The sequence below is a fragment of the Equus quagga genome, chromosome 2, assembly GCF_021613505.1.
Source record: "Equus quagga isolate Etosha38 chromosome 2, UCLA_HA_Equagga_1.0, whole genome shotgun sequence".
Classification (NCBI taxonomy): domain Eukaryota; kingdom Metazoa; phylum Chordata; class Mammalia; order Perissodactyla; family Equidae; genus Equus; species Equus quagga.
The window spans coordinates 91567119-91580082 of NC_060268.1; the positions used below are offsets into that span (position 1 = coordinate 91567119).

General features: G+C 54.8%; 1 protein-coding gene across 1 annotated transcript in view; it reads left to right on the forward strand.

The window, feature by feature from the left end:
- The window catches only part of ACAN (aggrecan), a 63614-nt gene that overhangs the window by 32474 nt on the left and 18176 nt on the right, over positions 1–12964 (forward strand). Inside the window, exons 6-12 of the mRNA XM_046652777.1 lie at positions 1379–1672; positions 2949–3344; positions 5420–5594; positions 6120–6247; positions 7431–7724; positions 9546–9761; positions 12307–12957. Coding sequence (XP_046508733.1) covers positions 1379–1672; positions 2949–3344; positions 5420–5594; positions 6120–6247; positions 7431–7724; positions 9546–9761; positions 12307–12957 — 2154 coding nt within the window. The remainder of the gene's footprint in view (positions 1–1378; positions 1673–2948; positions 3345–5419; positions 5595–6119; positions 6248–7430; positions 7725–9545; positions 9762–12306; positions 12958–12964) is intronic.

The window sequence follows — 12964 nt, forward strand, 5'->3', positions numbered from 1 at the left end:
GGGGCGGGCAGTGTGGGGGGTGGAAGGCGCCCACAGGTCTGGCCCCTCTCTTTCCATTTTGGAGAAGGCTTCAGCGGCCCCAGGCACCTGCAGACTGTCTGGTGTCACCACCGGGCCCAAGAGGGCTTGTTGCTGGTCTCTCACCTGGGACTGCCCCTCCAGCCAGGACCCCCGCTGCTCTGACCAGCCCATCACTGTCCCAAGGTCCACTGCACCATCAGTGCCCAGCCCGGTCTTGTCACCCCCACAAAGGACACCCCAGGCCACTCCAGGGTGGACCCGTCACAAAAGTAGTTCCCAGGAGAGCTGGCTGGCCGCCCCCCAACCCTCTCTTTGCTTCCCTGTTGCCAGCCCCTAGCCCTTCCTTGGCGGTCCCCCATGGGCTGGTCCTGGAGAGCCCCAGGGGCAGCAGGAAGGAACCTGGAGTCCTGGTTTGTAAGGGCGCTCATTTTGGTCGCAGTCAGAGCTGCCCAAGCTACCCAGGCATGTGGATGACTCCCCTTCTCCCATCTGTACCCATTCGCCCCTTTCGGCTGTCCAGATTCTGCCACCTCTGCCCACCACCCCCAAACCCTCAAGCTCACAGCTTCCCCCAGGCTGGGGGAGAAGAGCTGACAGCCTGGCTCATACTGAGGCAGGACAGCCCCCAGCTTTCTCACCACCAGAGCCCGCCTTCGTCACTCTCACCCCAGCGCCCAAACCAGTGTATTAAGTAACAGGCATGTGGGTTCCTGTTTTTGGCTAACCAAAGACCCATACAGCAGCCAACCAGAGCTGCCCCTGAGCGGGGACTGCCAGGACTATCCCCAGGAGCGGATGCCCACGACCCCACCTCCACCCCACACAAACTTGTAGGTTTTTGGAAATGGTAGCAAGAACTCAAAAGCCCCACTAATGCCCTCGTGGACACTTCAGGGCCTAGAGCCCCCAGTTTGTGAACCACTGCTCTGAGGGGTCAAAGTCTGATGCCCGCCTTTCCCATCAGAGTTTGAATTTTTTAAAAGGATCAATTGAGTGGGCAATGCTTGATCCGTAGGAAAGATGCCCCAGTGGCTGAAGATCCACAGCAAACGGCGGGGCCGAGATGCCGCTGAGGAGGTGGAGTTTCGGCCTGGGACTCACATTTGCCCTACACTTTCCTGCCTCCTTGCCATTTTGGGTCCTCCTGTTTTAGGAAACTGATGCCGCCCAAAAGCCCACGGGAAGTGGAGGGCAGGATGGGAGATATGGATGTGTGGGACCCGGGCTTTGAGAATTTAGAGGCCAAACCGAGTTGAGGGTGCTCAAGACCTGGAGGAACCGCGTGGATCTCCCTGGGGATGCAGGGCAGGGAGGTGAGGGGAGAGCCTCACCCCGCCGCCTGCTTTGTCCTTCACAGGTGAGGTCTTTTACGCAACGTCTCCGGAGAAGTTCACCTTCCAGGAGGCAGCCAACGAGTGCCGGCGCCTGGGCGCCCGGCTGGCCACCACCGGCCAGCTCTACCTGGCCTGGCAGAGCGGCATGGACATGTGCAGCGCCGGCTGGCTGGCCGACCGCAGCGTGCGCTACCCCATCTCCAAGGCCCGGCCCAACTGCGGGGGCAACCTCCTGGGCGTGAGGACCGTCTACCTGCACGCCAACCAGACTGGCTACCCCGACCCCTCATCGCGCTACGACGCCATCTGCTACACAGGTGGGGCTGGGGCTGGAGGCGGGAGGGCGTCACAACACCAAAATTGGGGCCCAGAGGACGAGATCATGGAATAGGGGGCTGTTTTTATCAGGGTCCACCGGATACCTGAACCTCATGTCAGCACCCAGCCATTTTCACTGCTTCCTAGAAGAGCTATCATAGTGTTGCTGAGGCTGCAGCGTGTCCGGGCCTATCTCATTCGCCTAGAACAGAGTTAAAACCATGAGCTTTAGAGTGTGTGTTTTCTCGGGTTTGGATCCCAGCCCTGCCACCTGCTACTGTGCAACCATGGGAAGGTCCAGGCCCTGAGCCTCAGTTTCCTCATCTGTCTAATGGGAAGATGGTGATACCACATGGAAGATGGCAGGCGCCTGACCTAAGACCATGCTCCCACAGAAGGGCGCTGTGATCTGCCCTTTTCAATGGGATGACCTTAGAAGGAGGGCTAGTTATTGAAGAGTGAGGGGAAAGTTTTGACGGGCACTTTATTTTGAAAAATTAGACTAAAATTTTTTTAAAATAAGATTTTTATCTTATATTTTACACAATCTAGGTTTTAATTACAATAAAGTGCCAATTCTTGGAGGAAAAAAACAATGACTAATACGGAATTGCATATATTTTATAACAAAATTGGCGATAGCACAATGATCTAGCTCATTTCGTGTTTAACTCTCACAGCCTGGTCTTACGTGAAGAGGTTATTTTTGCGAAAATGATTAGGATTTCCCCCAGGGCCTCTCTTAATCTTTCAATATTCTAACCATCATTTCTGAAGTAGTGACACCCTCATGGATTTTCTTTCCTGGTTAGTCACTGGCTTGGTTCTACCCGACCCTCATTCATTCATGACTGGGGCAGACAGCTCTCCCTTGTCACCTCCATCAATTTCATGAGCTCCTGCGTCTTTGACAAGAATGTTTCAGTTTCACTTTGTAACTGATTTTCTTTGTCCTGTTGGCTACTTACAACATCAGATGGTCAACAAGGTGCTCAGAAGACAGGTGAGGAGGCAGCTGGAGTTGACCAGCAGGAACTGGTTTTGTAAGCAGTGAGCCGATTGGCCGACGTCTTGTGCTATGATGACTTTGCGCTCTTTTGCCATCTGGAAACTGTGGGGACTCCTGTGATGAATATTCAAATAGCTGAGGACCCCAGCGTGGGCCCAGCACGGTGCTGTCCTTCCCCAGCAGGAGAGAAAGTAGATCCGATGCTCGTCCCCCTCAAGCCAGCCCCGGGCTGAGCCGCTAAAGTTTACCTTTGCCCCCTGCCCCAGGTGAAGACTTTGTGGACATCCCAGAAAACTTCTTCGCTGTGAGTGGCGAGGAGGACATCACCATCCAGACGGTGACCTGGCCGGATGTGGAGATGCCACTGCCACAAAACATCACTGAGGGTGAAGCTCGAGGCAATGTGATCCTCACAGTGAAACCCATCTTTGGCGTCTCCCCCACCATCCTGGAGCCTGGGGAGCCCTTCACGTCTGTCCCTGGCGTGGGGACCACCGCCTTCCCTGAGGCAGAGAACGAGACTGGAGCGGCCACCAGACCCTGGGGCGTTCCGGAGGAGTCCACACCCGGCCTGGGCCCCATCACAGCTTTCACCAGCGAGGACCTTGTGGTACAGGTGACCACAGCTCCTGAGGTCCCTGGGCAGCCACGATTGCCAGGGGGTAAGTGCCCGGCCCAAAGGGGGCTGCATGCGGGGCAGGGGAAGTGGAAGGAACTTGGCCTGGGGGTCTATACCTGGGACCTGGGACTTGGGACCTGGAACAAACCTTTGTCCTCATTTGTAAAACAAGGGAGACACACCAGACCAGTGACATTCCTGCTCCTTTGCCACAAAGCATTTCCTTCTAATGGAGTCATGCTGGAAACCCGTGTACATATCAAGCAGGTCAAGATGCCACACTGGGTGTGGATCTAGGTGACACGGCGTGCAGAACCAGGGCTCTCCCTGTCCTTGCCCCATCAGGACCTCTGCAAGATAGAGCCACTTGAAACTACCGCACTGGGTGGCCCCTGAGGCCTCTCACGGTCTGACCTTCAGGACAGGGCTCGGCAAAGGATGGCCCACAAGCCCAAGCTAGCTGGCCCCCTGTTTTTTATATGGCCCATGAACTAAGAATGGTTTTACATTTTCAAATAGTTGGAGGGGGGAGTCAAAAGAAGAATAATATTCTGTGACATGTGAAAATTATATGAAATTCACATTTCAATGTCCACAAAGTTTGATTGGAACAAAGCCACGCCCGTTTGTTAACGTGTTGTCTGTGGCAAATTTAGAGCTAACATGGTAGTTGTGACAGAAACCATTTAGGCCACAAACATGTCCTAATAAACATGTCCATACTATGGCCATAAAATGTGTCCTATTCTGGAAAGGCCAGCCCTTTCCAGCCACCAAGTGGGATTTCAGCCTGAATTGCCCAGATGAATATAAATATGTCAGGAAGGAGGAGTTTTGGGGTAACCCCAAGGATGGCGGGGTCCCAGGGCTGGAGAGAGCCCCACTGGCCACCACATGGAAAGGTGCCAATGGGCAGGTGAGCCTCTGACACAGGACAGGACAAAGAACGTGAGACAGACTCAGACTGCAGATTCACAGCTGTGACATAAACCCGCCAGTCACCCAGGGACGTGTCAAAAACTACCGTGCATCCAGCTGAACGCAGAGAGGGAGGCAGAGCAGGAGGGTCTCGAGGACAGGGCTCTGCCGCGAGGTTCCAGCCCCTGGAGAGTCTGGCAGGAACTACGAGCCCACTCCCCAGAAATATGCCCTGTGCACACCGAGACAAATGCGGGGTGCACACCCACACAGTATGCCCAGTGCACACCCACACAAATGACCAGTGCACACCCACACAGTATGCCCAGTGCACACCCACACAGTATGCTCCGTGCACACCCACACACTATGCCCTGTGCACACCCATACACTATGCCCAGCACACACCCACACAGTATGCCCACTGCGCATCCACACTGTGCCCCACGCACACCCACACAGTATGCCCCATGCACACCCACACAAATGACCAGTGCACACCCACCGTATGCCCAGTACACATCCACACACTGTGCCCCACACACACACACACTATGCCCTGTGCACACTCATACAGTATGCCCCATGCACACCCATACACTATGCCCTGTGCACACTCACACAGTATGCCCAGTGCACACCCACACAAATGCCCAGCACATGCACACACAATGTGCCAAGTGCACACCCACACAAATGCTTGCAGCCACTTTCAGGAGGACCACTCACCCCCTGAACCCTGGACCGTGGGCCAGGTGGAAGAAATGCCGGTAATTGTTTGATTTCTTCCTTATCCTTTTCTGTATTTTCCAAATATTCTGCAATGAATGCTTATTCTTTTTACAATAAGAAAAAATGCATTTGTTTTAAAGAGTAATGGGACAAATGAGCATCCTAGGAGTGAGGAGCCCAGAAAGGAGGGCTGGGGACACCCAGGGCAGAAGAGTCCTAGAAGGCTTTCTCAGGAAGATGGAGTTCAGGAGCAGTTTGAACAAGCAGAGGGAAACCGCTTGGCTGGAAATGGGATCGGAAGTAGGAAAGGAAAGAGGGAATGAACAGAGGTCATTCCTCAAGGTCCCATGGCGCACACCATTGCTGAGAAGCCTTGAGAAGCAGGCGCCGTGGGCACCGGCATAGTGGCACCGGTCCGTGCCCTGAGCCTGCCCCGTCTCTCCTTCTCGCCCTCTCCCCCCAACCCAGGTGTCGTGTTCCACTACCGCCCGGGCTCCGACCGATACTCTCTGACCTTCGAGGAGGCACAGCAGGCCTGCCTGCAGACAGGGGCGGTCATCACCTCGCCCGAGCAGCTCCAGGCCGCCTACGAAGCGGGCTACGAGCAGTGTGACGCCGGCTGGCTGAGTGACCAGACCGTCAGGTGAAGGGCGAGCCATCTCCTCTCCCCGCCCAAGCCCAGTCTCAAGAGTCAGGCTTGGGGAGCCACCACCTGGCCCGGCACCGGCACAGCGTGGGCACCCGCTGCCCTGTGGGTTAATTCAGTCACTGTTGACGCTGCGGCCACTCCCTGCATTTCTCCCCAGAACCAAGGTGCATTCTGCAAGGGTGGAGAAGAGCCCTGGGGACATTAAGTCTTTGGTCATTTCCCGCCAAGAGACAGAGGGGGAGATCCCCTCATGAAGCCCCTGGTCCCCTCCAGCTTCAGCCAGTGCCCTTCCACATAGCAGACTCTCATCTGAAGCCAGAAATCCTCGGGGCCCCAGACCCTTCCCCCAGCTGCTCAGGGGCCTTGCTGCACAAGGGTTGGACTCCTGGTTTGAGTTCCACTGGACACGGAAGGCAGGCCCTGCCCGAGTTCCAGCGTGTCCTGCCAGCCTAACCCTGGGCTGCATCCTCCCTCCCCCAGAACAGGCCCTCATTCTGCCCCTCTCACCCTCCTTTGCAGATACCCCATTGTGAGCCCCCGGACCCCATGTGTGGGCGACATGGACAGCAGCCCGGGGGTCAGGACCTACGGCGTGCGCCCCTCATCGGAAACCTATGATGTCTACTGCTACGTGGACAGGCTCGAGGGTACAGGCCCTGTTCTCACATTTGGGGCCCCAGACAGGCAGGGGGCTGATGGGGGGACACAACGAGGAGAGGGCATTACCTTCACCCCAGCCCCGGTCCCACCCAGCCTTCCCCAGGGGAAAGGACCCTGCTTCAGAAAGAGGATGCACCCACCCCCTCAGGTCAAGCCCTTTCTCTCCCTCCCAGATGGTCCGTGTGGATTCTCCCAGCATTGCAGGGGAGTGCTGGCTCCTTCAAAAAAACAATGAGTTCTGGGGCTGGCCCGGTGGTCTAATGGTTAAGTTCACGCTCCGCTTGGGGGCCCCAGGTTCGTGGGTTGGAATCCCGGGCACAGACCTACTCCACACATCAGCCATGCTGTGGTGGTATCCCACATACAAAATACAGGAAGGCTGGCACAGACGTTAGCTCAGGGCTAATCTTCCTCACCAAAAAAAAAAAAAAAAAAAAAAAGTTCTGTAGATAAATAAATCAATTTATTTACTTATTATAAATAAGTGTTATATACATATCTGCCTCGTGGAGAGTCCCAGTGCCCATGAACAAGTCAGACTCTGAGAAGTCCTGCAGGAAGAAGACCTCTAACTCTGCTTAACCAAGGCTGGCCCAGCTTCTTTAACCACAGACCCTTTATTTTGTTTTATTTCATTTCTTTTAACGTCAATTAAAATCACCAGATTACAATTCCACTGAATCCAATTTTGGAAATGCTGCTGTTCTGGAAAGATTTCAGCATTTCTGCCCACTTGTTTCAGGACATGGGCAAGTCACTTCAACTCTCCAGGCCTCAGCTTCCTCATCTTAGATTGGGGCTGATCTATGCTCCTATCAGAGGCCTTGTTGAGTATTCCATGAGATAGGTGTGAAAAGTGCCTGGCACGAGTAGGTGTTCAGGAAGCGTGAACTTCCTTTCCCCAAATCAGATAGGCCCCGCCCCTACCGGTTCACAAGATGGGGTGGGGTGGGGGGCGGCAGGGGATGGGAGGGTGGCTGGGGAGGGAGGGCCTCTCTTGGCCAGGGGAGGGGTGCCCAAGGCTGCCTGTGGACTGGGGAAAGGAGCGGCTGTCGTTTCCCTGCAGAGTCCCCAGCTCATCTCAGCCCAGCTGCCCCGCCCTTGCGTGAGCAGAGGCTGCTCTAGCCCTGGGCCCAAGGGGTCACACGTGCCACCTGCCTCTGTCCCCAGGGGAGGTGTTCTTCGCCACACGCCTGGAGCAGTTCACCTTCCGGGAAGCCCTGGAGTTCTGTGGGTCCCACAACGCCACCCTGGCCACCACGGGCCAGCTCTATGCTGCCTGGAGCCGCGGCCTGGACAAGTGCTACGCCGGCTGGCTGGCAGACGGCAGCCTGCGCTACCCCATCGTCACCCCACGACCCGCCTGTGGTGGGGACAAGCCAGGCGTGAGGACCGTCTACCTCTACCCCAACCAGACAGGCCTCCCGGACCCACTGTCCCGGCACCACGCCTTCTGCTTCCGAGGTACGCGTCCTTACCTGTCCTCCAGCCCCCACTTCTGCCTGGGGGTGACTCCCATGGGCTCACCCCTTCTGGCCTCTGTCCACTCTCCCCATCCATCAGAGAAAGGAGAAAAAAGTCAGCCCCTGTGGGGCAGGGGCAGCTCTGGAGCTAGCATGACCTTAAGCTTTGACCCCAAGGCAACTCCGTCCTTCTAAAGTTCCCCAGAGACAAGTAGAGAGAGGTGAGTAGGAACTTGGGGCTCTAAAATCAGGCAGTCCTGAGTTTTAATTATGGTTCTGCTGCTTCAGGACTGTGTGACCCTCGGCAAGTCACTTAACCTCTCTGTTCCTCCAATTCATCTATAAAACAATGATAATAGCTCCTACCTCAAAGAGTTGCTGTAAGGATTACCTGACAGGGTGCATATAAAACACTGGGCATAGTGCCTGGGACATAGTAAATGGACTCAATAAATGTTAGCTTTATTATTATAAATAAATGACACGTACTGTTTCAGTGTGTATGCCCTTGTCAGATGTCCTCCTGCTTCTAAATATTTTTGCGATGAGTTCAGTCAGATTAGTCTATTCTTCACTAAGCCCCAGAAATTCATGCTTTTGATTGGCCCATGCTGGGGGACCCACTGCAGCCGTATCACCATCATTACGGGTGAGAGTTCTGAGAGTGACATCATCATCGGACAACTCAGTGGGCGTGGCCAGGGAGTGGCCAAGACATTGCTGGGCTCTGATTGGATGAGTTCTCACAGGGTCCGCGGGTCGGGTGCGCTGACCAGGACATAGATTGTAGTAACAGCTTGTGTCCCGATGTACATATTATACATCAAAACTGACTGGTCTTTGTAACTTCCGGTGAAGCTGTAGTTATTCCAAAATAAAGTTAATATTGAATAAACCCTCAGCATCCCCAGGTTTCCCAGATTGCCAGGGTCACGGTTTAAAATCCAGTTCAAAGAAAGTGCAGCCCCCCTCCGCCAGCCTCAGGAAGGCCAATCCCCAGCCCCGCCTGGGGATTTGATGAGGCCCCTGCAGCATCTGCCCAGAGCGGCAGAAGCCACGCCAGTCAGCCTCCCAGTGAATTCTCGGTCATGCACCCCCCACCCGACCCCACGTGATCCCAGCCTTTTCTATAAATGCAGACAAGTTCAGCTTCCTTCCCGACCAAGCCGCCTGCCGGTTCCCCTGAACCACAACAGGTACCCCCAGTCGGTGAATCCTGCCTTACCCCTTCCAGTGCTGGGGTGGCTTCACGGGATCTAAACAGAACCTTCCTGCTTTTGGTCCCGACACACTTGGAACATAACTTCTGTCCCCAGGAAAGGCAGCCTCACGCAGCAGCTGAGAGCGTGGCATCTGACATCAGATACTTGGATTCAAAGACTAGATCTGCCACTTATAAGCCACTGACCCTGGGCAAGTCACTTAACTCTGTGCCTTAGCTTCCCCATCTGTAAATGCCATAATGGTGTCTAGCTCCTAAGGCTGTTGTGAGATAAAATGATCTTACATATGTAATGCCTTTAAACAAGCCCTGGCAGGTGTGACGGATTCTGCAGAAGCAGTGCCCCAGACCACCTGAAATAAAGTGCTGCTGGAGTGCGCAAATCGATATTGTGTAGCTGATGCAAACGGCTCTTATAAATTGAGGAGGCCAAGAGCTGTCTTCCTGGATGGGGACGGGGGTGTAGGGAGGAGCTCGAGGCCCAGCAAGGCTTTTGCACAGGCCTGGCCCACCTCAGAGTCCCCTAGCTCTCCTCGAGAAGGGCCAGCCTTGGGTGGGTCACTGGTAAGGAGGAACCTTCACCACCTACATCCCCTTCAGGTGTCTCAGTGGCGCCGTCTCCAGGAGAAGAGGAGGCTGGCACGCCCACACTGCCCTCAGGCGTGGAGGACTGGCTCGTGACCCAAGTGGCGCCTGGCGTGGCTGCTGTCCCCTTAGGGGAGGAGACGACAGCAATTCCAGCCTTCACCGTTGAGCCGGAAAACCAGACAGAATGGGAACCAGCCTACACGCCACTGGCTGCATCCCCACTGCCAGGTTCGTATGGCTTGTGCGCTGGGGCGTGTCCTGAGGCCACACACCCCTGTCCGCCCGGGGTGTGTCCTGGGCATGGCTTCTCCCCCTAGCTGTGCTTCCTCAGCCCTGACACTACCTGGGCATGCTGCTGCGGGCGACTTCAGCCCCCTGGGCGGGCCTCTAGGACCTCCCGTGCGTGAGAGAAAGGGCACGGGTGGTCTTGTTCGGAAACATTCTCCTTCCCTCCCTCCTCATTCACTGTCCCCTTTCCTTTATTTCTCCTGCCTGCACACCCCATTGCCCATCCTGTGCCAATGAGAGGGCCATGACTCTGTCCCCCTGCATTCTCACCCCGGCCCCATCATCCTTTAAAATCTCCCTGTAGGAGGATCCTCAATCGAAGGAAGGGCCAGGAGCGGTCATTGTTGAAGTCTGACTGTGACCCGTCCCCTGGCCTTTCTCCTCCTTTCCTGTCCCTCTTCTGGGGCCAGCCTGCCCAGCCAGAGCTTCCTGAGCTCCAGCTGTCATGGTCAGATCAGACGGGACTTGATAGATAGGATGAAAGCAGCAGCCTGCCAACCCTGTTGGGAAAAGGGTTTTGTGGCCATAACGTTTGGGAAACGCTGAAGTACAGAAAGATCAATAGGTTTCCTGGCTGCAGACCTTCTCAGAGCTTTGGATATGTTAACGTGCACTGTAATGCAGAGCGGGGGAGGTATTCTGTCCCCAAAGAATCTGACCACAGGGCCTTTCTTTCTTGGAACAATTTGAACATCGCCCAGTTTGGATCAGTCTGAATTAAAGCAGTGTGCAGTCACGTGTGCGTGCCTAGTAGGGTCAGCTCACCCAGGGGCGTGTGTATTTGAAGAAAAGGGTGCGTCAGAGCTTCTCAGTAATTCCCCCAGTCACCCGTCCAGTGCATGGACAATTCGCTGAACTGGGCGCTCCTCTGGGTGCTGGCAGTGCAACGCCTGGCCCCTTCCATGCCAGGAGGTGGGTGTGCGTGGGTGGAGCCGGTGGGCTTCTGGCCCAGAGACCTCACCAAGAAGCCACTCCTGCCCATGGCCCTTTCCTCGCCCTTCTCCAGGACAGGAATAGCTGAGTCCTCTTTGGCATGAGTGGGTAGCTTGGCAGAAGACTCTGGCAGCCACGGGTGGGAGTTATCCATGGGAAGGGGCTCAGGGGCCCAGAGAAATGTTCTCCAAGCTTCAGCTTCCAACCATCTTGCTGATTTCGACCATATCTGGGAACCATCTGTACTGTTGTTAACTCTACGTCTTTTTCTTTAAATTGACTTGCTTTAAAAAAGAAACCTAAATTTGTTTAAAGGAGAAATGTTGTATCCTGACTGTAAGTGGCCATCCCTGGGTGTTTCCCACCTAAAAATCCTCTTGCATGCCCCCACCGCCATACTGAGCTGCCCACCCTGCCAGGATTCTCCTCCAAGCAAGGGTAAACTGTGGGCCTGCCCAGAGGGGTCCGGCAGCCTCTGCGCCTGGCTTCTCCACCTGGGAAAATCAGCCCAAAAGTCCACACAAGGTACAGTTCCAGCTAGGTTATTTTTTAAATGCCAAAGGAGACAAGATGGAAAGAAAATAATGTAACCATAATTATTTTAAATAATGGAGTTTTCTTTTTCTCTCTGTTTTCCAAATCCTCTGTAATAGGTTTTCAGAATAGAAAATGTTGGTATATTTTTGCAAACAGCACCGCCTGGCCCTTCCTGGCCCACAGGAAACGGGTTAGATGAATAATTGTCACACTCCCTGGGGATATGTCCCATGGGACTCATCATAAAAAAAATAAGAGAGGGTTGGAAGGCCGGCCCCATGACCAAGTGGTTAAAGTTACGCATGGTCTGCTTCAGTGGCCGAGGTTCGCAGGTTTGGATCCTGGGCACAGACCTCCTCCACACATCAGCCAGGCTGTGATGGCATGCCACATATAAAATAGAGGAAGATTGGCACAGATGTTAGCTCAGGGCAAATCTTCCTCACCAAAAAAAAAAAGAAAGAAAGAAAGAAAAGCAAATTCTCAAATCCTACCCAAGCCCCACTGAATCAGGGACTGTGGGGTGAGCCCAGCATGCTGTGTTTTCACAAGCCCTCCCAGCGATGCTGATGCTCACCTGAGTGTGAGAATTCGCTTTTCTATCAAGCTCCCAGGAGATGCTGGTGCAGCTGGTCCAGGGACCACACTTTGGAAACCGTGGGTTTAGATAAATGAGAGTTGATGTGGAGTACTTGAAAGGTGACCAAGACTGCCCTCAGGGGTAGCCAGGCCCCCACATCCCATGGGTTGTGTGAATGGCGCCCCCTCTAGACTCTAGTCTCAGAAAGTGCAGCCTGAGGGTGGCGGGAAGTTTGCAGGCCTCCCCACTCCCTCTATCCCTTCCCAGGGTGCTCTCTTCCAGAAGGAGGGTTCCGTTAGAAAATGCTTGAACGTGTCTCTGAGGTCTTGAGAGAAAAGTTTCGCTTTGGAAGGAGTAGAGTTCAGCTTCTCTGCTTGAGCTTCAAATGGAGCAGTTTCTAATCCCACACCTCTCTTCCGTCTTCCTTTCTTCCAGGGATTCCTCCTACGTGGCCTCCCACAAGTGCAGCAACAGAGGAGAGCACAGAAGGCCCCTGGGCCACGGAAGTGCCCTCAGCCTCAGAGAAGCCATCCCCCTCGGAGGAGCCATCCACACTTTCAGCCCCAGTGCCCATCGAGACGGAGCTGCCAAGCTCTGGGGAGCCATCGGGGGTGCCTGAAGTCAGCGGTGACTTCACAGGCAGTGGAGAAGTTTCAGGACACCTGGACTTCAGGGGGCAGCCCTCAGAGGGAAGTGTAAGTGGACTGCCCTCTGGAGACCTTGACTCCAGTGGTCTCATCTCTGCAGTGGGCTCAGGCTTGCATGTGGGCAGTGGACTGGCCTCAGGGGATGAAGATAGAATTAGGTGGTCCACGACTCCTGCAGTTGGCTGGCTGCCCTCTGGAAGCGAGGGCCCAGAGCCCACTGCTTCTGGAGTAGAGGACCTCGGTGGACTTCCTTCTGGAGGAGAGGTTCATCTAGAGCCCACTGCCTCTGGAGTAGAGGACCTCGGTGGACTTCCTTCTGGAGGAGAGATCCATCTCGAGCCCACTGCCTCTGGAGTAGAGGACCTTGGTGAACTTCCTTCTGGAGGAGAGGTTCATCTTGAGCCCACTGCCTCTGGAGTAGAGGATATCAGTGGATTTCCTTCTGG